Source organism: Folsomia candida, unplaced genomic scaffold, assembly GCF_002217175.1.
Source record: "Folsomia candida strain VU population unplaced genomic scaffold, ASM221717v1 Fcan01_Sc011, whole genome shotgun sequence".
Lineage (NCBI taxonomy): Eukaryota > Metazoa > Arthropoda > Collembola > Entomobryomorpha > Isotomidae > Folsomia > Folsomia candida.
In genome coordinates this window covers 3,297,003-3,319,378 of record NW_019091203.1, presented here as the reverse complement: position 1 = coordinate 3,319,378, position 22,376 = coordinate 3,297,003, and the positions used below count along the sequence as shown (strand labels likewise).

Sequence of the window (22,376 nt, the reverse complement as noted above, 5' to 3'; positions counted from 1 at the left end):
CCGCCGCCATAGTTCCGAAGGCGCGTCGCTAGATGGCGCTGTGTTTCTTGCACTTTTTTGCATTTCTTGCACCTTGCGTTTCTTGCATTTCTTGCTTTGCAGTGCAAAAAATGAGAAAAACCCGCAAGAAACGAAACACTGACTGTCGTACTGCTCTTAAATGCTTCAATATAAATAATAACCTTTGTATCACCATCACCATACGTATAAGCAAATTTGCAGTGTGGTAAAATATAGCAATAAAGTAAATAGTTTTTTCTTGGGCTGGTTGTCTGGTGTCTTTGTTAATTCTACGTAATCCGTACTAAATTTTGGCGGCCCTGTATATATAAGTTTAGCAAACGGTGTCAACTTTAATACCAAATTAAATTCAATGCATGCCTTACTGTATCCATTTTCTTACAGTTAAATTACTCATTTCAGGTCTCAAGAAACCTTCACACGTCCAATTGTGTATCCGATTCTTGTACTGGGCAGCAGAAACTAACGGTTTGTTAATTTCCTTGGGAACATCAACTCTCTCATTACTAAGTCCTTGTCAACCTATCCTACTAACATCTCTGCTGTGCTCTGGAAATGGAGAAATCTTGAACACAAAATGCCAAAATACATTAACCTACACAACTCAACTATTCTTGGCGACACTGGAATTCGTAGCAATGCAACATTTAATGACTGGCCTTGTGTACTACACAGGAACCGTTATGATGCAAGGTATCACATTTCTATGGCAGTCAGGGGAAGCTTTCGAAAGGAAAGCCAGGTCAAATGCTTCATTTGTGGAATTGATTAAGTCCTACGAAAAATTGAAGGTTTACGAGAAATTGTTAAACTCTTGCATCAGATCGCGAATCTTTCTCGTCACAGCACTGGTAGTGCCAAGTTTGCAAATTTTATTGTCCTGCACAGGAATACATTCACTGCATTCGGACGATACAAATAAGATCCAGGCAATCTTGTTCCTATGGACTTACATCGTGATCCTTGTGTTCTCGATATTGCTATTTTCTGCGGCTGGACGTATAAACGAGTCGAGTCAAAAATGGATTGCAGAATGCAAGAGGAGATGTCGCAATAGGGTGGAAAAGAGGAGACAAATGTCACTCGTGTTGTTGAGACTGGAATTTGGAAATAATTTTGTTGAACCGTTGACTCCATTGGTGGTCCAAGAATTCTGTGTGAGACAAACCGTGTCATTTCTTCTTTTGAGGAGTTAGAACTTATCGTATAGCAAAAAAATCTGGATGGAACAAAACGCATACACGCATTATTTGAAATATTAAGAATTAATATAACGTTTAGATGAGCAAATAAGGATTAAATGAAAGAAAGGTAACTTTCTGCTTTCTTAAGATCTCGTAACAAAATATTTAAAAACCAATAATCTTAACCTAATCTTTTTGCAAATCCCAATCTTGTTTTTTATTAGCCAAAACATTTGTCTATACTTTTACGACGATAAATGTTCTATTGTAAAAGTCAAATCTCTTTGTGCCAAGCTAAAAATAGAAAGGCCCTTCTCTTATACATGCAAAGGTATGGAGCAGGCCCTTACGCGGTTGCCAAACTGAGCTGGCCCTTCACGCTGTCATATATGACTTCCTAAAAACAATTCAGAAGTTGCAACACCTTCGTGGTGTTTATTTTTAGCTTGGCACAAAGAGATTTGACTTTTACTATAGCACTCTTTATAATGATATGCGGAAGCGCATAAATACAGATATGCATAAATAATTATGTTGTTAATTTTTTAAACCGGTGATTAGTTACATATATAGCAAGGTATAAAAACTTTGTCATTCATCAAGAAATGCAAGCTATTACAGTTTAATTAAAGAAATTTTTCCACACCGAACTCTATTCTATACATATATGTACATATAATATTACATTTATTTATTTGTTTATGCATTAAGTCTACAGGTGATTCAGTAATAACAAGTATATATAATTGTATTGTGTGGATGTGAATTTATTTAAATACCATTTAAATATATTATTATTTAGACGGAAGACCTTTACATATCAAAAGATCTGATAATAAAATAAAGCATGACGTAGCAAAAAATCGTTACCTCATTGACGTCATTCATCAAGTATTATGCAATAATTAATTTTTCGGCGACCTTTTTCTAAATTTTTAATTTCAAGAAAAAATCAGGACGAAACTTAAATTTAAAAATACAGTGTAACATTTGCCCATTCCTCTCACTGAAAATGGGTGGGATTTTCCGTCTCTGATTTTGATTTATTTATCTTTAATTGAGGGCCGACTATTCCCACTCCGCTCACTACGGATGGGAATATCTGTCCGCCAAGGGGAAGGAAATGCTTCTCAAACTACCGGGTGTACTCAGTCGACTACTAGACTGCTAGTAGGATCTTCAGCTGAATTAAGTAGGCAATTTATACAAAATACCTTCCGATTAATTTTATTTCGTGTTTTTATATTGCACGACGAAACATTAATACATCGCTCTTTCTGATGAAGAAATATTGAAACAGTAATCGTAAATCTTAAATAGTTTAAAGGCCAAAAACATTCTAACCGTTTTAATCATCACAATTGTATGGGTGAAAACAATACTTCTACTTTCCACTGTCAGAACCAGAATGGCGAAAGCAATAACAATTACGCAAACATAAAACAATGTGGTCACACCGTCAGTCATTGGCATTGCATCATTTTCCTTAATTTTCGATGTCTTATTCACAATACTACCTATGCTCTTTATTACCCGATCTAGGCCTTCCTCCCACAATCTTTTGTAGATTCCACTTTCCACAATATTTAGAAAATACGTCATAACCTTGGAATATCCAATATCAGCAAATCTCCAACCTCCAAGTTCTCCATGGAATATCTTTCCACTGTAAAACTGTTTCTGGGGAAACATTACCCTAAAATATTCAAGTTCAACCAACAATGAATTAGAATATGCAATAAAAACAGCTTTACCACACTGTCCAACTTCTAAATCAATTGCTTTGTTTGCCTCAATGGTTTCATTACCCGGAGAATCAGTTATGTTTGGCCCGAAGGCATGTCGTGTATCCATTAGCTGAAATAACAACAAGTAATGGGGAGATTCTAATAAGTTAAAACCTGTATAAATCGAACCGTGGCTTAATGTATCTCTCGTCAAAGAGATTTGATTTAACAGAAACTCATAAAATTCGTAGAGCCGGCCATAATATTCTAACCGACGTGACAACAATTTGAAACAATTACTCGAAACGTTTGCCATTTCACCTCTATTATTTTGAAACCTTTGAGTTTCTGCCGTTGTCCAAATATCATTTAAGGGAATAAAAATACCTAGAAAATACTCTAACCATTCGTGAACCGTAATTTGGTTAGAATCATATTGTTTGAATTTTTGCATCCGCTGGTTATATAAGTGGTGATCACATACCAAGTCTTGAAAATGATTGATTCTAATCGGTGGATATGGAGCGTTTAAGTCCGTGACCATTAAGCTGCTATAGCTACTTGTGAAATTTACCGCAAGCAGCGACCAAGTACCCAGTACGATACGAAAAAAATATTTTTTCTCTATATCCCCAGGAACGGAGGCTGGTTCTTCTAAAACTGATCCCACAATGTACAACCACGGTGAAAACGAGGTACTTCGCATTGCTCCAGATTTAGTCGTTTCGATATAAATTGACATTACCATAATTAGTAGCGGTATTGCTGCCAGTAACGAGTCTAGTATGCCTTTCAGGGGAGCAAACCCGTCAAACTTTTTGGTTTCCGTAGGGTGTGTTGAAATGATGAAATGGGACAATAAATATACAAAAAGGAATATTGCGATTAACATTTCAGTAAATTCTCAGAGCTTGAAATATTTGTATATAATTGCAATCGTTTGAGACAGTAAGAAATATTTTAAACCCATCAAGCGATACCACTAAATACTGTCAGATAACATTAATAAATGATGTGATATTGATCAAAATAAGTCTTTTTATCTTCAAGCTTTCCGTGAGTGGGAGACATTTAATTAATTTAAAACATATGTAAAGTATGCGGCTAAGGGGATTGTCTCTTTCTAAATAAATAATTACAAGGTGGTAAAAGTATGACATGGTAAATGTCATGCCAAATGTCTAAACAGGATTGCACGCATCCAGATAAAAATGTAATTACATATCTAAATATATGCTTCGTGGAATAATTAATTGAAATGGCTAAGTTATTACAATAGATAGCTGAGAGAGCAAGTTTTTCATTATATGTACATGAGATACTAATCAGGATTTTTTATAGCAATGTTATGTTCTTTAAACTTTTTTTTAACTTTAATCATAATTATGCATGCACATTTCCATTTTGCAAAAATTCTCAATTTGCTCGAATAATGTAGATCCATGGAACCTACAAGTTTGTTTTATGTATGCACACAAAACAAACTACGTTTTGGGAATACAATTATCAAAATACTTACAAAAAGCCCTCCCCGTTCATGAGTTTTTCTAACCGTGCTACCGTGCAAATCGGATCTGCGATCTTGTATTTGGCAGTTTTCTTGCACTACACGGCAAGCGTGTTAATCGCCATTATAATTTTAATGCCGAACACGGACTAACAATAAACAAGAAAATTTAATAAAAATAAGCAAAATTTACTCAAGGTTGAGTAAAAAAGAGGACGACAAAATCAAAAGGTAACATTTATTCAACCGATGTGCAAAATTTGTCAAATATTGTGTAAATTTTTCCAACGGGTGGACAAATTTTGCACAACGTTGCACAAATTTGAACCCTTAGTGGTGTACTCAACCTTGAATATATTTTACCTATTTTTTAGAGTGTGGGTAAAAAAAATATTAAGCTAGGACAACAAACATAAAAAATACTAGGCACAGTTTATGCGCATATTTATTTTCTCGGACCTTTCAGTCAAACGGATAATTTTTTCAAGGTGGACCCCCTTGACTTTATTAAGTGCGTACAGGGTATAAGCCGGGCTGGGAATGAGAAACTTCAGTATGGGCATCTTGTTGATCAAGCTGTTGTGTGAAATAAGTGTGATTCTTGTCTGACAGGGATCTATTTAAATATGCAGGCAGAATTAATTATTGTCTTCAACTTAAATAAGTTTTGTATGTAATTGTGGAGGAGGAGAGCCTCCGTACTGGCCAATAACAGATTTCTATGCAAGTTGGATACCCGATGAGTGCACTAAAACGCACTAATTCGATTCATTTACCCCCGCCCCCCCCCCCCCCAAAAAAAACACGAAAATCAATATCTTTTCACATGCTCGTCAAAATTACAAATTCGATCCGAATTTGAAAGCTTTCCACCATTACATTCCAGAGAGTCGTTTTATAATATCCAACACCTAAAATTAACCTTTCAAATTTTTAGAGTAGGTATTTGGTGACTCAAAAAAATGAAAATTTTTGAAAAAAACTGGGTTTTGTACTTGATATGATCGTGCAACTATTTACTTTGCGTCTGGAAGTATGTTTTCAAGATTCGAGAAAAACAAGGTTTTTGTCGAGGGTTTGATCAAGTGGGACAATTTTCGTGTTTCTGTAAAAAAAGGCGAAAATACCCCGTCTTTAACTTTTTTTTGATGACTTTGAGCAGATGTTTGCATAGTGCACGCGGATACTATTACATGTAAAATAAGGTCATCACGATCTGCTATTGGCAAGTACGGAAGTTCTCCTCATTATACCTAAATACTTACTTGTACTGTGTGGATGGTAGTGGTAATTGGCGTCTTTCGGGTTTTTACTAAATCCTAGCGATGATCTCAGCTGCTTCAGATAAGATTTGCCCTGCAGGCTGAGGGAGATCACGTGAGGATGAATTTCAACTTGCGTAATAGACTGCATTGGGATACAACACTTCACAGGTGTCCTTCCTGGATTTTACAGAGACATAGTACTTTTTAGCATACTTATGCAAATAGAAATTCAGCGTACTCAGGTAGTCAACCTTTGCATATGTCGCAAATTGAGCTCAGCACTTGCGAAATTTAGCAAAACTTTGCTGGGAAACTATGGAATTTTTTTTTCGCAAATTTACCCAGCAATCGGGCATGTTCTTATTTCACAAAATTATTTCCCAACCTCATCCTCATCAATCAATAAAAATTAAATTACAGAAATCTATATACGTAAAATATGACTTCGCAAATTTGCTAAAAACACTTATTTAACGTCAAAATAAGCGTTTCTTTGTAGATTTGCGAAGTCATATTTTGCGAATCCCCTCATATTTTTTTTTGATTTTTGCAAGTTTCCTGAATGAGTTGCAATGCGAAATACGACGTTGTCGTGAGTACGCTCGTAAAGAATTGTATCATAAAGTAAATAAATGTACCGCATTGAGTGTGCAACATTGCGAATTCGATCCCGTTCTGGCAAATAGTCGCAAGAATAAAGCCACCCTGACCTGCAGCCTGAGCTCGATAAGTCCCCACGTTGATGGTGCGACACTGAAGGGTTATCTTCGTGTCGGGTGAAAAATTAGATGGTGCTGGTTTCCTGACGGTAGGTGCTAATTTTTCGGATACGACCTGAATTTCGTCATCGTCTTCATCCAAGTTAGATTCTGGATTTGACAATATTAAAATCTGTACAGCTAATTAGGGTTCTATGTCATATGTAAATGTCATAAGTGTCAGACACTTGTGTCAATGTCGGACATTTATGGCAATTGACATTTACTGAAAATGATATAAACGTGGTGCCATTTTTGACATTAATGACAAACTGTACCGTTTAAATTAAAATAAGGTTGCTTAACTACATATGCGTATGTTGAAGTTAACTTCAAGCCGGATGACCGGATGGTCTAAATGTCATCACTTCTGTGTCGTAAATGTCATATTTGTCCGATATTTATCAAAAGCTAGATATTTAAGATAAAAATCACATTTATGACAGAAGTTCTGACATTCAGGTTGAAGTTAACTTCAACGTAGTTCAACAACTGTAATTTAATTTAAGCGTTATAAATAGTTTTTCATAAATGTCAAAATTTGACAAAACGACACGACACCGACATTGTACAACCCTACATCTAATTACTCTTGGATTTGTGCTCGTTGTCCGAATTTATACCTTGACTTACACCCAAGTTATCGCCCTCGTTCCCACCATGTTTGGACGAAAAGGCGTCGACAAGTAGATTTTCGTATGGCTTTTGATGTGGGACCTTAATAATCTTGACGATTTCGCTATTTGAGGATGATTGAGTTCCATTCTCGGGAAGCGATGATTTCAATTTTTTCGTGGGTCTTTTGCAAAGTGACTCGTCCAGATCAACGTGTTTTTCGGTCTGGGATTAATGTTTAAAATTTAAAGTCATAATCGCTTGAATTAATTAAATCAGCATGTTTTTAAATTACTTACATCCGTTTTCTTAAATTCTTTGATGTTGACGGTTTTTGTAGAATTCGACAATCGAGCTTTGCAGTACTCGCAGTACTGCAAATCTCTCGATCGCGTTCCACACTTTGGGCAGACGGCTTCTGTGATGAATCGTTCTCTCTAAAAAAATAATCGATATGTGAATGCATTCTGTTTAATTCTTTATGTTCAAAGTAGACAAATTTTCTTAGGAAATACCTGACCAGATGTGGTTGGCAGAAGTCGAATAATATTTTGTGGTGGTTGTACTCGAATAATTGTTGGTGGAGCAGTTTCAGGGTCCAACGTACTGCAATTTTTTGAGGGTAAATCGCCCCCCGTGGAGTAATCTGATGGCAAAAAAGCTTCCGTGGTTTCAGCCTGGGTAATAAATTGGTCCCTGGTTCTTTTTGGGATGCCGTTCTTATTATCGTTGTCGTCGGGAAGGATCATTTCCGTATCGCGATCGCTACCCTGGTCCGAAAATGAGCATAAAGCCCAGTTCTCGACATTTTGTTCTTCTTCTTCTTTCAGTTCTAGTTTTAAAAAGCTGTCGAAAAATAATAATTAGTCTATAATCGATCTTAAAATAGTTAAAATTAATTGTAAATAATTGTCTTAATTGCAAATAATTGTTATAAATCTTCAACCACCTTGACATATCTTCACTTTCAGTGCTTTTGGTTTTCCCCTCCTTCGCATTTTCGACCACTGTTCCATTCTTCCGGGTTTTGCTCCAGGGCCCAGGACGTTTATATTTGATTTCTACGTATGCAAATTATAATTTCCAATAAATTAATTTAAATACACAGTCTAAATACTATTTAAAATTTGCATTTCCGTCCCACCTGGTTTCCAGATTATCTCCTCCCTAACTTTTCGCCCTTCAGTCAAGTAACTTGGATCAGCAGGATCGTCATCTTCATAATTAACAATTACTGGTTTTACGTCATCATCGTCACTGGCAGGATTTTCATCCTTATCCGTGTCAAGTGTTTCAGCTTCCTGTTCATCTGCCGAAAGTGTAGACGATGAGTTGGTCTCGTCCTCGTCATTCAAAACGTCTAGATCTATTTTTTTAAGTGCACACATTATTTACTTTTCAATTTATAAGTTTATTTAATTGCAATTTGCAAACTTTTATGTAAATATAAATAAAAACCTGAATCGCTCTTTCTCCCCGCAATTTCTTGATATTTCATCTTTAACTTGATTAATTTCGCCAGCGCCTCCATCGCCACGGTCAATTGATTAATTTCCTCCTTTAGTTTAATTAATTGGTCCAAATGTTGGCGACAAGGGTCACAAGTTGGCAGACTTTTCCGATTCCCACGGCATTTCACGAGCTGGCGGAAGGAACAAAGTTGTTTTTTCCTTATGGGGCGATGGCCTAGCGACGACGAGCCACAAATTGAACACTTTTTAATTATTTTTGACTTTGACATATTTTTTATTTCAAAGTCATTAACAGTTTCACTTAATTCGAATTGTTTCGTGTTCCGATTGAGGAGCACGATGACTGGAGAAATAGACTCCATAATAATTGAGCTATTTTATAGATCAGTTAATACTCTAGTAAATTTTTGTGTTAATATTACAAATAAAATTAATTGATTATTGTGAAATGTTTACATTTTATTCGAGCAGCAGCTGAGACCCGCTCTGGGCAATGCTGGACTGGACTCGGTATGAATTTCTCTTCATGAAAAAAGGGACCGTGCAAAAAGGACATGGTCAGTTTTGACAACATTTTAACCTTTCAAGTATATTTATTTTGTTCCTGATAACTTATCAGGGATAAGTCAGATACTGAAGGATGCAGCTCAGGGTTTTAAAATGAATTTTACGATTAGTTCAGTACGCATCATGCATGCATGGCCCCCACCGTGTTTGAGCAGTTGTTGCAATGCAACAATTCCTCTTTACATAAGTAAGTGAAAGTAAAAATATTGAATAGTTTCTGAGAAAGATGATAAATATAGAAATTCAACAGTCTCTATTAAAGACTCTTTAATTTCTTTATTACCGGCAGAAATACCCAAATGGAAAATAAATTTTGGGCTTAAATACGAGCATAAACATGTTTTACATCGAATTTTTTTGCATAATGAAACTAAGTATTTGCAGTTTTATAAATTACCAAACTTATGTATCAACTTATTGAAAGTTGACATATCTAAGCGTTTATATGTATCACACTTAAACACAAATTACGACATAATTAACACTCTCATGCAGTTACATACGCAGTTGTCAGAATGAGTGACATGTTTGGAAATAGAAAGAGGAAATATGGATAATTATGGAAAGTGCATGGAAAATGTAGTTAAAATTAAAATTAAAATGTCGAAGCTTAAAATTATCAAAAATTATTGAATTGTTTTTTTCTGAAAAATTAAACAAAATTGACAAGTATGTATTTGCAATACAAAAATAGTGAATATCTAAATGTTATCCTCTTAAACTTAACCAAACCGTTGTTCTAATGAAGTTGATTTACATAAACTCGCACACTTAAAAATCAATCGTCAGAAATCCATCATCATATTTAGCACACTTAATTCTACATTTCACTAGTTAGTAACTAGTAGTTACTCATAAACATTAACAATTATGCTATCAGTGGCGGGTATAGCCAGTTAGGGGCCCCTAGGTGACTTTTTCGTGATGATTTATTTAGTATACTAACCAATGTGCAGACTGGGTTTCTTCGACTTTAATTTTAAATTGCTCAGCAACAAAGAAGCCTACAGTTTTGCTTATTAATGCGCTTGTTTTCGCATGTGGCGGAATTTTTAATTAAATTTCAGTCAAACTAAGGATTTTTCAAAACCCTATTACTTTTCTTATTTCAAGCCGATATGACAAGTTTAAAAAGTGGATTTCTAAAAATTACCTACCTCAAATTAGGAAAATACATTTCTAAATTCGTCTGATATTTAAAATTTGCATTCATGTATTTGACAATTTTAGGAAATGCAAAAGAAACTCAAATTACTGAAAATTTGATGTTTTTGAGAAGGAAATTTTGTAAAGTTATATAATGTAATTCTGAATAAACGTGTACTTCAATGATTGAAATTTGTTTAAAATTTGAAATGCTGCAGTTTTTTAAAAAGTCATGAGCAACTCATGATGAGACGCTGAAAATAATCAAAAATTCCTTCACGGGTGGCAAAACTCGTATTCAACTAAATGCAAAATACGGGTTCTCTCATTTATTTATGAGAGTGAATAACTTAAAGATATTCTTTAAGTTAGTTCGGTGAAAATGTCATGAGCATGCCTGAGTTAAGTTAGCAGCCACACGTAATTTTGTCGATTTAATTAAATTATTAGTTCTAGCTTGACGGTGATAATTACATTATTTGCAAAGAGTTAATCTGACTTTCGTTCGGCAAGACGGGAAGCCAAGAATTCGCAACCCGAGTAACCGATTAAAGAATAGATTGAGAGAAATGTTATAATTTAAACAGAGCAAATTATTTTTTATTTGACCAAATAAGTATGCACAAAAACATGACTCGCAGGAATACGTTAAAAATCGTGTAATTTGGCTAGCCTGTCAAGGGGCCCCCAATTTTATTAAAAATTATTTATCTGGCAACAGATTTTGCGGAATCACGTGCAAAAATTATTGGAGCCCTTAAATAGTACGTTTTTCGTTTATGTCTACTTTATCTACGTATATATGTAGCTGCTTAACCACTTGCTCGGGGTTTCGCAAATTACTTGGAACATGAGTACATACCACCAATTAATTCTTATATTTGCATTGCCGTAGTATCAGTGAATTTATTTTAGAAATTCGCTGGCAATTCTTGTAAAAATTTACGTATAGTCCCACCCTAGACTATGCATGCGGGACCCCGCTGCGTGAGGGCCTCTACGTCACAAATACCTCACCTTCCCCGTTTACCTGGCACTGCACCGAGATGACGGCCGGCCTGGGGGCCCCCGCTGCGCGGGGGCCCCTAGGTGTCACCAATGTCACATACCCGGTTTACCCGCCACTGTATGCTATAAATAAATCACTTAAAATATAATATTATCACTGGCGCCTCATTCCCCCGGGCAACTGCCCGCCCCTGGAGCTAGATTCCGGGTTTTATTAGGCTTTCCAGTCAAACGGATGATTTTTCCGGATTGGACCCCCCTGACTTTATGACGTGCATAACGCGTATAAGCTGGGCTGGGAATGAGAAACTTTAGCACGGGCATCCTGTCCTTCATATTGTCGTGTGAAACAAGTGTAATTTTCTTCTGACGGGGATCTAAATATGCATGAAAAATAGTAATTAGTGTTGAACTTAAATAAGTTATATAATCTTACAAGGGAAACTTCGGAGGTGCCCGTCGTGTTCAGGGTACCCACTGTTTTTAGAATCTACTAGGACCCTGAAGGGATTTTAGATGAAGGATTCATTCATATTTTAGTGCAAAACTCATATTTGGCGCCACATTCGCCAAATTTGAATGGTTATAATTTTAAAACCGCCATAAGTATAGAAATCCTCGACGGAATTTCACAAGTCTTGACTAAAATCATGACAAAAAATTCATCTTTAGTTTGCACTTCGAACGGAAATTATTCAGAAGATTTAATTATTCAAAAACAACAAAAACAGATTTTGTTTTTGCAAAACTCTAGGACATTGTGGTTTGTAAGTTTTTCTTAGAATTTCGACTTTTGTGATCATATTAGGCATCAAATTGTGAAAATGCAACAGAAATTGCGAGTTATGAAGTTGGTGGAAAATTAAAATTTTAAAATTTTCCATCAGCCAAAAATAAGTTGTTCACGGAAATATGAACCGATCCTTCATTTTGGGTTCTATGTAGATTCCAAAAACATGGCGGGCACCCTGGACACGACCGACACCTCGGAAGCTGCCTTTATTAGACCGACATACTTTTACTGTGAGGATGATAGTGGTAGTTGGCGTCTTCAGGATTGTCGCTAAATCCTAGCGACCTTCTCAGCTTGTCGAGATAAAATTTTGCCTGCATGGTGAGGGAGGCCATGTGGGGATGAATTTTAAATCGGGTAATGGACTTCATTGGTATGCAACACTTTACACCTTTCCTTCCTAGATTGGATAACGTTAACAGTTTACACATGTTACCTTTTAGCATACTCACGTCAACATTCGCATATATACATATCTCGCAAATTTAGTATAGCAACATAACTTGCGAAGCTGTGTGAAATTTATGTAACAAAACTTCTCTAAATATGATTTTTTTTGCAAATCTCTATCATAGATCGCGAATCACATCAGGACAATTTTTTTTTATGTTTGTAAAATTTGCTACGTACGTTGCGATGCGAAATAAGACGTTGTCCTGAGTATGCATACGCTCATTAAAATTGTAACATCAATTAAATAAATGTACCGAATTGAGTGTGCGGCATTACGAATTTGATCCCCTTCTTGCAAATGGTCACGGGAAGGAAGCCAGTCAAACCTGCAGCCTGAAGTTGATAAGTCCCCACGTTGATGGTGCGACATTGAAGGGTTATCTTCGTGTCGGGTGAAAAATTAGATGGTGCTGGTGCTAATTTGTCGGATACAACCTGAATTTCGTCGCCTTCATTCGGTAAATATAAAAAAAATATAAACGTATGTACATATGTACTTCCTCATTTTTTTTGTGCTGTTGGAATTTATACCTTTACTTTCACCATCGTTATTGTCCTCGTTGCCACTTCCGGAAGTTTGTTTGGACGACGATGCTTCGTCCATGACTGCATTGCGACGCGACTTTCGGGGTACCGTAATCTTGACGATTTCTTCAGTTTCTGAAGATGATTGAGTTCGAGTCCGGCTCTCAGGAAGCGATGATTTCCAGTTTTCCGTACACATTGCCCTTTCAAGCTGGAATTAAAATTGAAAAAGTCAAGTCATACAATGTCACTTTAAATAAATGATTTCAAATTACAACCATTTCGTTAACATTGATAATTTTTATAGAATCCGAGAATCGAGTTTTACAGTACTCGCAGAAATGCAAATCTCTCGAACGCGTTCCACAGTTTGGGCAGACGGCTTCTGAATCTGGGATGAATCGTTTTCCCTAAAAAAATAATGCCTACATAAGTATTTTGTCAAATTTCTAAGATTTAAAGTAGACTAATTTCCTCACCAAAGTAAATAAATGTGCAGATTGCGTTGGCAGAGGTGGAATAGTATTTGGTCGAATGATCTTTGCAGTTTGAACTGAAGAAGTACTGTGTAAATCGCCCGTGGAGTAATACGAGGGCAAAAAAGCTTCCGTCGTTTCGGTAATAAATTGGTCGTTTTGACTGAAATCTGGGGAATTAAATGGACTGGTTACGGAAGGCTTGTTTGGTACTGAGTGAAACGATGTGGATCCAAGTAGGATTTGGTAATGATTACCGGGTAGGGTAACTGGCAGGGTAAGGGTAAACGGCGCAACTTGTAGCGGTGCATTTGTTGGGATACCGTTATTGTTAACATTGTCGTCGGGAAGGATCATTTCTGTATCGACTCCCTGGTCAAGCTCATTGTCCGAAAATGAGAATAGCGCCCAGTTCTCGACGTTTTCTTCTTCTACTTTTACAAAGCTGTAAAATAAATAACAATTCTCTAATAAATCAACCTTATACTATTAATTATAGTAATTAAATGCAACTACCTTGACATATCTTCATCCTTCATCTCACTCTTTACATTGTCGAGCACCGTGCAATCGTCTCGTTTTCTCTTCCTTGTCTTACTCAAGGGCCCAGGTTTTTTACATGTGATTTCTACATAAGTATGCAAATTGTCATGATCAATTAATTTACATGTTGCATGAAATACTCTGCAATTTACACATTTCTGTCTAACCTGGACGTTTATCTGGGGGCAGGATTATCTCTTCCTTAATAACTCTTTGCTCTTCATAACTGTCAAGGTCGTCATCTTCATAATTCAGAATTAATGGTTTTACGTCATCATTTACGTGGTCGTCGCTGGCAAGATTTTCCGCATGCTTATCAAGGATCAGTGCTTCCTCCTTTTCATTTGAAGATAAGCTCGTCTCGTCATTCAAGTAGTCTGGACCTAATTTTTAAAAAATACGCATTTTTTACTTCCCCATGTAAAAGTTTATGTAGTTAAGTAATTGCAAACTTTTAATATATAAATAAAAACCTGAATCGCTCTTTCTCCTCGCAATTTCTTGATATTTCATCTTCAACTTGATTAATTTCACTAGCGCCTCCATCGCCACGGTCAATTGGTCCATTTCCTCCATCAGTTTAATTAATTGGTTCAAATGTTGGCGACAAGGGTCACAAATTGGCAGACTTTTCCGATTCCAACAGGATTTCACGAGCTGGCGGAAGGAGCAGAGTTGCTTTTTTGTCATGGGGCGATGGCCTAGCGACGACGAGCCACAAATTGAACACTTTTTAATTATTTTTGACTTTGACATATTTTTTATTTCAAAGTCATTAACAGTTTCACTTAATTCGAATTGTTTCGTGTTCCGATTGAGGAGCACGATGACTGGAGAAATAGACTCCATAATAATTGAGCTATTTTATAGATCAGTTAATACTCTAGTAAATTTTTGTGTTAATATTACAAATAAAATTAATTGATTATTGTGAAATGTTTACATTTTATTCGAGCAGCAGCTGAGACCCGCTCTGGGCAATGCTGGACTGGACTCGGTATGAATTTCTCTTCATGAAAAAAGTGGCACGTCGCGATAACCTCGCGACGAGCCACAAATCGAACACTTTTTGATTTTTGACTGGTTTTTAAATGCTTCAAAGTTATTAACAGTTTTATTTTCAACTTGTTTCGTGTTCCGATCGAGGAGCACGATGACTGGAGAAATAGACTCCATCATAACGGATAGTTGCCAATTATTAATTGGCGAAGTTTTAACTTATTACTTTAGTAAATTTTTGTGATAATAGTAAAATTAATTAATTCGTTGAATGTTTACATTTTCAATTTTACTCAAGCAGCAGATGAGAGAGCAGAGACCCGCTGATGAAAACTGGGGACTTCTGGACTCGGCTCGGTATGAATTTCTCTTCATGTAAAAAGGGGCGGTGCATAAAGGACGTGGCCAGTTTTGCCTACATTTTAATATGCAAGTATCTTTAGTTTCTGATAAGTTAGATATTGGGGGAAGTTGTAGTTAACGGTTTTAAAATTAATTTTAAAATTGCTTATGCATGGTACCCATACCGTATTAATTGGTAAAATGTGCGAGTGAGTGCGTCCATGCGTTCGTAGTTAATGCAGTAATAGGTGAAAGTAAAAATATTGACTAGTTTCTGAGAAGTTGTTAAATGTAGCAATGCAACAATCTATTATTTTTGTATTATACCGGCATAAATAGATATTCACATGGAAAATGGATTTTGGGCACAGATTTTGGGCTTAAATACATACCTTCATATATACAAGCATCAACATGTTTTCCATGTAAAATACTTATTTATAAGTATTTCCAGCTTTAGAAATTACCACATTTACGTATGTACTCATTGAAAGTTAGCATACGTACTTGAACCCAAATTGCTACATAATTAACAAGGTCATGCAGTCATGCCGTTATCGGAATGAGCCAAATGGTTTGATGAAATAAGTTTATTATTTAGTACGTCTGTTGAAAGTAGAATCATAGTCTCACTTTGTCTCATTTTCCCCATTTTATTTTATTATTCGAGTATCCCGGTTTGGGGATATTTCATCATCTTTCTGGATCTTTCTGGAAGCGTGGTGAACGTGTGTATGATTGGATTTTTTCTTGGTTTTTTAGTGCAAGTGCGATTGTAGAGTTTGTACTGAATGTGTCTCTCTAAATCTGTTCTCATTATTCTAGTTCAATTTAATAAATTACCTCCAAGGAGAGGATTTTGATTGAACATTTACACGTTTACTTATCTCACTTAATAAGTCACTCGCAGTTCACATTTTTAAACTGAGAAGAAAAGTTAGCTGGTGGTTAATTATTTATCTCTCAACATTAGTGGTGACCTCGACGTGATAGTCGAGTGTCTGTGAAAGTGAATAAGTGATAGTCGTTCCTGATATCAACAAAGTTGTAGGAACATTGTTTTTGGTGCAACCCTTAGCCGACCATCCTGGTGACCAGTGAGAGCTTTGCTGACCTGGCGAGGAGGCAGGAAGGAGTACACCGACGGATATCACCAGTTTTGCCTCTTTGAGGACCCGACCCTGAGTATTCGGGGGATTAGCAGGTGATATCATTTCTTAATTTATCGTTTCCTGACCCAAGTACCGGAGGAGAGCATTGTCGAATCCGTGCGGGAGGAAGAAGACCCAGCCAAAGGACCAGCAGGAGAGACGTTTGTTGTAGTTATCACACGTTGTTTGATTTGCCTCTTTGAGGGCCCCATTCTGAGCATTCAGGAGTTGATGAGGTCGTAGCGTTCGAGAGGGAATTCTACACGTGTATATACTAATTGTTTCTTTCTGTTTGGGTTTGTTGTTTACTGAGATTCGCTGCGATGGACCGGCTGAAGAGGAGGAGAGCTCCACTGCGGGCAACCATCACAAAAACCGTAAACGACATTGATGAAGAACTGGAAAACGACCCACCAGATCAAGAAGTTCTCAACCTGAAACTGAACAAGTTGGGGAGGCTGTTGACAGAAGTGGGGGACCTGGACCAGAAGGTTAAAGATGCAATGTTAGATGCAGATTGCACCGATGCCGAATACGAGGCAGAAATCAACGTCATTCAAGATTATGAAGACAAGATTCATGCTACGCGATTCAAAGTGGAGAAAGTGCTTCGACCAGGAGGCAAAACTCCCAGCCCACCAGCGAGTTTCTACAGTGTAGAGTCTGAAGGACATCAGAAGAAGACCTTCAAACTTCCCAAGATTCAACTGAAGAAGTTTAGTGGGGATTTGAAGGAATGGCTAGGGTGGTGGTCTCAATTCTCTAAAATTGACGAAGATGAGGAACTTCACGCTAGTGACAAATTCCAATATCTACTGCAATGCATGGTGACTGGATCAAGAGCAAGAGGACTAGTTGAAAGCTTCCCAATGACAGCCGAAAACTATCCCAAAGCAATTATCGCCCTAAAGGAGAGATTCGGAAAGGAGAAACTTCTTCAACAAGTTTATGTCCGTGAACTATTAAGATTGGTCATCGCAACGGCCAAATCTAAGGAAAAGATACTTTTGTCCGAACTCTACGATAAGGTGGAGACACAGCTACGGGCCCTGGAGTCTCTCGGTATCAAGCCAGAGCACACCACCCTGTTCCTTTTCCCGATGGTGGAATCATGCCTACCTGAAGAAACCCTTACGACCTGGCATCACAGTCCGCTACGGAAAGAAGACGGAAGCAAGCTAGTCCCACCAAAGAATGAACTTCATTTTCTCATGGAATTTTTACGTGAGGAAGTTGAAAATGAAGCAACGATGAGGTTAGTCAGAGCTGGATTCGAAACAACAGCAATTCATGAATCATCAGGGAAAGAGAAAAAGAAGAACGGATCAAAGGCGGAAGTTGCGAAATCTAAGAACAATGAAGATAGCATCCCAACCGCTGCCGGACTTTTTGCTGGACAGAAATCATACACGTGTATTTTCTGCAGCAAGTCTCATCCAAGCCCTGACTGTTTCAAGGCTCAGAACATGAATCTTCAAGACAAGAATGAACTAATTGAAGTAAAGAAAGCCTGTTCTATTTGTCTCGGCACTAGCCATCGCTCAAACAGTTGCAGGACCCCCGTCAAGTGTATTTTGTGCTCAAGGAAGCATCAGACAGTAATGTGTACAGAGATTTGGTCACTGAGGAAAACTGGACACAAGACGCCAGAAGCAGAATCACCAACAACAATGAACGGGATGGCCATGAATAGTCACGCATGCTCCGGAGATGTTCTACTCCAGACGTTAATGGTTCGACTCTACAATGAGGGTGGGGGATACAAAGTAGCAAGACTCGTATTCGACAATGGAAGTCAAGGAACTTCCATCCGTGTCAAGTCTGCCCAAGATTTGAAGTTGAAGCCCATTGGAGAGAGCTGGTCACGTAAAGTGTTATACGGCGGCCAAGTCACCGATATGCAGCGACACAACAAGTACAAGGTGCACATCACTCATCTCAACGGATCGAATGGGAGGAATCTCATCGTCATGGATGAGCCGGAAATTTGCGGTCAGTTAAGTCGCGTCCCGAAGGGTCCATGGATTCAAGAGCTAGCTGCAATGAAGATCCACTTGAGTGATTTCAAATCAGAGAATGCGGAAATCGAGATCTTGGTGGGCAGTGACTACTATGGACAACTCGTCACCGGGCGTGTTGTTCAACTTAAATGTGGATTGACAGCGATCGAGTCAGTATTAGGATGGACACTGTGTGGGAGAGTTCCAGGGGAAACAAATGTGGCCGCAGTCGTCCTTTCCACAGCTCTCATGTCGTGTCAAACTAGTGTGTCTGAGTTGTGGAACCTCGAAACTCTTGGCATCCGCGATCCTGCTCAGGTCAAATCGAAAACTGAACGGGAGGAAGCAACCAGACAACATTTTCAAGAAACAGTGTCTCGTGGTGAAGACGGGCGCTATTCAGTTCGATTACCTTGGGTAAACGGACCTCCGAGCATTCCCGACAATAAATCAATCGCGATGAGAAGATTGGAGTCCACTACCAAGAAATTACAAGAAGCTGGCAAGTTTCAAGACTATGACCAGATTTTCAAGGAGTGGTTGAGAGAAGGTTTCGTGGAGAAACTACACGTGTATGAAGAAGATGAAGAAGGCACTCATTACCTCCCTCATCATGCCGTGATTAAACCACAGAGTCTCACCACCCCCGTTCGACCAGTTTTTGACGCCTCATGCAAGACTGGAAGAAATCCCTCACTAAATGATTGTCTAGAGAAGGGTCCCAATGAACTGGAACTCATCCCATCCATCATTTTACGGTTCCGAGAAAAGAAAATCGGCGTCATCTCTGACATCCGAAAAGCGTTCCAAATGATCGGAGTGCACGAATCCGACCGAAATTTTCTCCGATTCTTATGGTGGGAGGACGTGGCTGTGAAGAAAGTGCAAGTTTTCCGGCATATGCGAGTTGTTTTTGGGGGCAACTGCAGTCCATTCTTATTGGGAGCAGTTTTATCACTACACCTCGGAGCGGCCGATTTACCCCAGCGAATAAGGGACATCGCCCAGAAGCTGTTAAGATCCATGTATGTTGACAACAGTGTCACATCTGTAGACTCCATAGAGGAATACGAAGAGTTCAAGACAACTTCCATTCAACTCCTATCTGAAGCAAAAATGGACTTGCGTCAATGGGAGTGTGGCTCTGCGGAGGGATCCGGAATCGGCCCAGCCGGGTGCGGATTGGTGACTGGTGGAGACCACACCCCTCAAGAAATGACGACAGTCCTGGGATTGAAATGGAACAAGTGCCTAGACGTCCTGATGGTAGAAGTACCCAAAGTGGATCTGCCAGAACTAATTACTAAACGTGTAATTCTGTCCCAAGTTCAACAGATCTTCGACCCAATGGGATTTTTGAGTCCTGCAACATTGGTTCCCAAAATGCTCTTACAAAAGACGTGGGAAACGAAGATGAAATGGGATGAGGAATTAAGCGTGAACCTCAAGAAGGAATTTTTAGCATGGTGGAATCAAGCATCGGATTTGGAGCAAATTCACATCCCAAGGTATGCGATCAGATCCACACATGACAATCTACAACTCCACACCTTCTGTGATGCCAGCCAAAACGCCTACGCAGCAGCGGTGTTTATCAGAGTCGAAACAGAAGACGAAGTGTTCATCCAGCTACTTCAAGCGAAGTCGAGGGTGGCACCAATCAATAAAGTGACAATTCCCAGACTTGAACTTTTGGGATGTACTATTGCTACACGTTTAACTTCAGCTGTAAAAAAAGCATTGGCATTTGAAGATATCCCTACATTCTACTGGAGTGACTCCACCACAGCGCTCGCTTGGATCCGGAGAAACGACGAGTGGGGGACTTTTGTGGGCAACAGGGTGAAGGAAATTTGTTCGCTTTCACGTGTAGAAGAGTGGCGACATGTTCCAGGGAAGTTAAACCCAGCGGATTTGCCATCAAGGGGATGTTCGCCGTCGGAACTACTTGACAGTCGTTGGTGGGAGGGTCCAGGGTGGCTCAAATCCCCAGACGACGAATGGCCACTGCAAGCAAGTGAAGCAAACGAAGAACAAATCATGTCCGAAGCCAAGAAGAAGTCCATTCAGATGAATGCAGTGGATACCCTGAAATCTTTGTGGTACGTTCGCTATTCGTCATTTACCAAGAACGTCCGTCTAGTGGCACTTATCATCAGATTTGCCAACAAACTGCGGAAGAAGAGTACAGAGAAAGGAGAGTTGAAACGGTGGGAGCTTGAATCTGCAGAGGAGAAGTTATTCATCCTGGTCCAGCAAGAAACTTTCCCAACTACACGTGTACCGGAAGATGTTATTGCTGGCCTGCGTGTATTCAGGGATGAAGATTCAACTTTACTCCATGTCAAGACCAAACTCACCCATCGAAATGATGACACCAACATTTTTCGTCAACCCGTGCTACTCCCGAATTCACATCCATTGGTGGACCAACTCATCAGAGAGGAACACATCTACAATGCGCACGCTGGGGCACAATTCCTCATGGGACGGTTACGAGAACGGTGCTGGATAATCCAAGGCCGAAGAGCGGTCAGGAAGATTATCAAGAGTTGCGTCATTTGTCGACGATTCACCACCAAGGCCCCCATTTTACAACAAGCCCCTTTGCCAGAAGATCGTGTCAAGAACGCCAGAGTATTTCAGACTACTGGAATAGATCTAGCTGGACCATTGTATTTGAAGGACGGGTCGAAAGTGTGGTTCGTCATCTTTACATGCGCCGTTTACCGAGCAATCCATTTGGAACTTGTTTCAGCAAGCAGTACGGACGCATTTCTGCTCGCGTTGTTCCGCTTCATCAGCCGCAGAGGTCGACCGTCAGTTATCTACAGCGACAACGGGACCAACTTTGTGGGAGCGGACAACCTATTTAAGAAGATGGATTGGAAAAAGATCGAGTCTGCTACACGTGTAAGTAGGATTACCTGGAAATTTAACCCTCCATCAGCAGCATGGTGGGGTGGATTCTGGGAGAGACTCATCCGAAGTGTCAAGGATTTACTGAAGAGAATGTTGGGACACAGAAAGTTGGACTACGAACAACTTCTCACATGTTTATACGAAGCAGAGGCAGTAGTCAATTCTCGACCTCTGACTTTGGTGACTGAAGATCAAGACGATCTCATACCACTAACTCCAGCAATGTTTATCCAAGATATTGCGGAGATCAATTGCCCTGAAGTTGAGAACCTGACTGGGATGGGACTGAACAGGAAGTACAAACAAATGAAAATTTTACACGTGGAGCTGCGAAATCGCTTCCGGAAGGAATACTTTGGCCAACTGGTTCAGCGAGGAAAGCACCACAGGTCAGTCTCATTTCAAGTTGGCGACGTTGTTCTCATCGGAGACGACAACAAGAAGAGGATCGAGTGGCCGATGGGAAGAATCATTCAACTCTATCCAGGGAAAGATGGTCAAGTGCGGGTGGCGAGAGTCAAGACCACAACGAACGAGTTCTTACGGCCCCTCCAACGCTTATTCCCACTTGAAGTATCCTCCCCCACTGAAGTCCCCTCTGTGCCCAAGGTGGTCATGGAGAAAGCAGTAAGAAAGAAGAAGGAAAAGGTGAAGTTTGAGGAGAAGGAAGTCATCACACGAGCTGGACGACGGGTCAAGATGCCAACCAGACTTGGAGTGGATGATACCGAAAGGCACTAAGAAGAATTTGTGCGAAGAGTTTCTACCTCATTATGCTTCATATTCTACACGTATAATTTAAGTAGTTGTATGAAATGTAGATTATATTTCTAAGAACTTTCTACGTTTACATTCATTGTTATTTTTGTTTGTTAGACTCTTTTGTTCTCACAAAAGATGTG

General features: G+C 38.8%; 3 protein-coding genes across 10 annotated transcripts; 1 reads left to right on the top strand and 2 right to left on the bottom strand.

Moving 5' to 3' along the window:
* Positions 1 to 4,852: 4,852 nt before the first annotated feature.
* LOC110854856 lies at positions 4,853 to 9,066 on the bottom strand. Its single transcript, XM_022103284.2, has 9 exons — positions 8,536 to 9,066; positions 8,222 to 8,443; positions 8,027 to 8,138; positions 7,593 to 7,923; positions 7,377 to 7,514; positions 7,086 to 7,302; positions 6,343 to 6,573; positions 5,705 to 5,881; positions 4,853 to 5,055 (listed from the first exon to the last, which is right to left on the bottom strand). The coding sequence occupies exons 1-9, from the start codon at positions 8,909 to 8,911 to the stop codon at positions 4,862 to 4,864; spliced, it is 1,998 nt and encodes a 665-aa protein (XP_021958976.1). The 5' UTR covers positions 8,912 to 9,066; the 3' UTR covers positions 4,853 to 4,861.
* A 277-nt stretch (positions 9,067 to 9,343) lies between these two features.
* Positions 9,344 to 15,356, bottom strand: LOC110854989. 8 transcript variants are annotated; one of them, XM_035855588.1, is made up of 10 exons: positions 15,339 to 15,356; positions 14,534 to 14,761; positions 14,228 to 14,443; positions 14,034 to 14,145; positions 13,521 to 13,962; positions 13,320 to 13,451; positions 13,048 to 13,252; positions 12,771 to 12,965; positions 12,287 to 12,463; positions 9,344 to 11,647 (listed from the first exon to the last, which is right to left on the bottom strand). In XM_035855588.1, the coding sequence occupies exons 2-10, from the start codon at positions 14,748 to 14,750 to the stop codon at positions 11,436 to 11,438; spliced, it is 1,908 nt and encodes a 635-aa protein (XP_035711481.1). In that variant the 5' UTR covers positions 14,751 to 14,761; positions 15,339 to 15,356; the 3' UTR covers positions 9,344 to 11,435. The 8 variants fall into 8 exon arrangements, 6 of the variants coding, with proteins under 6 accessions (XP_035711481.1, XP_021959112.1, XP_021959113.1 ...); XM_022103420.2 differs by lacking the exon at positions 15,339 to 15,356 and having other exon boundaries at positions 13,521 to 13,687; positions 13,775 to 13,962; positions 14,534 to 15,326; XM_022103421.2 differs by lacking the exon at positions 15,339 to 15,356 and adding an exon at positions 15,004 to 15,326.
* Positions 15,357 to 16,875: 1,519 nt separating this feature from the next.
* Positions 16,876 to 22,215, top strand: LOC110854855. The gene has a single exon (XM_022103282.1). The coding sequence runs from the start codon at positions 16,876 to 16,878 to the stop codon at positions 22,213 to 22,215; it is 5,340 nt and encodes a 1,779-aa protein (XP_021958974.1).
* Positions 22,216 to 22,376: the final 161 nt, after the last annotated feature.

Coding starts and splice junctions, on each gene's coding strand:
- LOC110854855 (XM_022103282.1), top strand. CDS start 16,876: ATGGACCGGCTGAAGAGGAGGAGAGCTCCACTGCGGGCAACCATCACA.
- LOC110854989 (XM_035855585.1), bottom strand. CDS start 14,909: ATGGAGTCTATTTCTCCAGTCATCGTGCTCCTCAATCGGAACACGAAA. Junction 13,963..14,033: donor AAGGATGAAGATATGTCAAG/GTAGTTGCATTT, acceptor TTTATTTTACAG/CTTTGTAAAAGTAGAAGAAG. Junction 12,966..13,047: donor TAACGATGGTGAAAGTAAAG/GTATAAATTCCA, acceptor TACCGAATGAAG/GCGACGAAATTCAGGTTGTA.
- LOC110854856 (XM_022103284.2), bottom strand. CDS start 8,911: ATGGAGTCTATTTCTCCAGTCATCGTGCTCCTCAATCGGAACACGAAA. Junction 8,444..8,535: donor GGGGAGAAAGAGCGATTCAG/GTTTTTATTTAT, acceptor TTAAAAAAATAG/ATCTAGACGTTTTGAATGAC. Junction 8,139..8,221: donor GGAGATAATCTGGAAACCAG/GTGGGACGGAAA, acceptor TTGCATACGTAG/AAATCAAATATAAACGTCCT.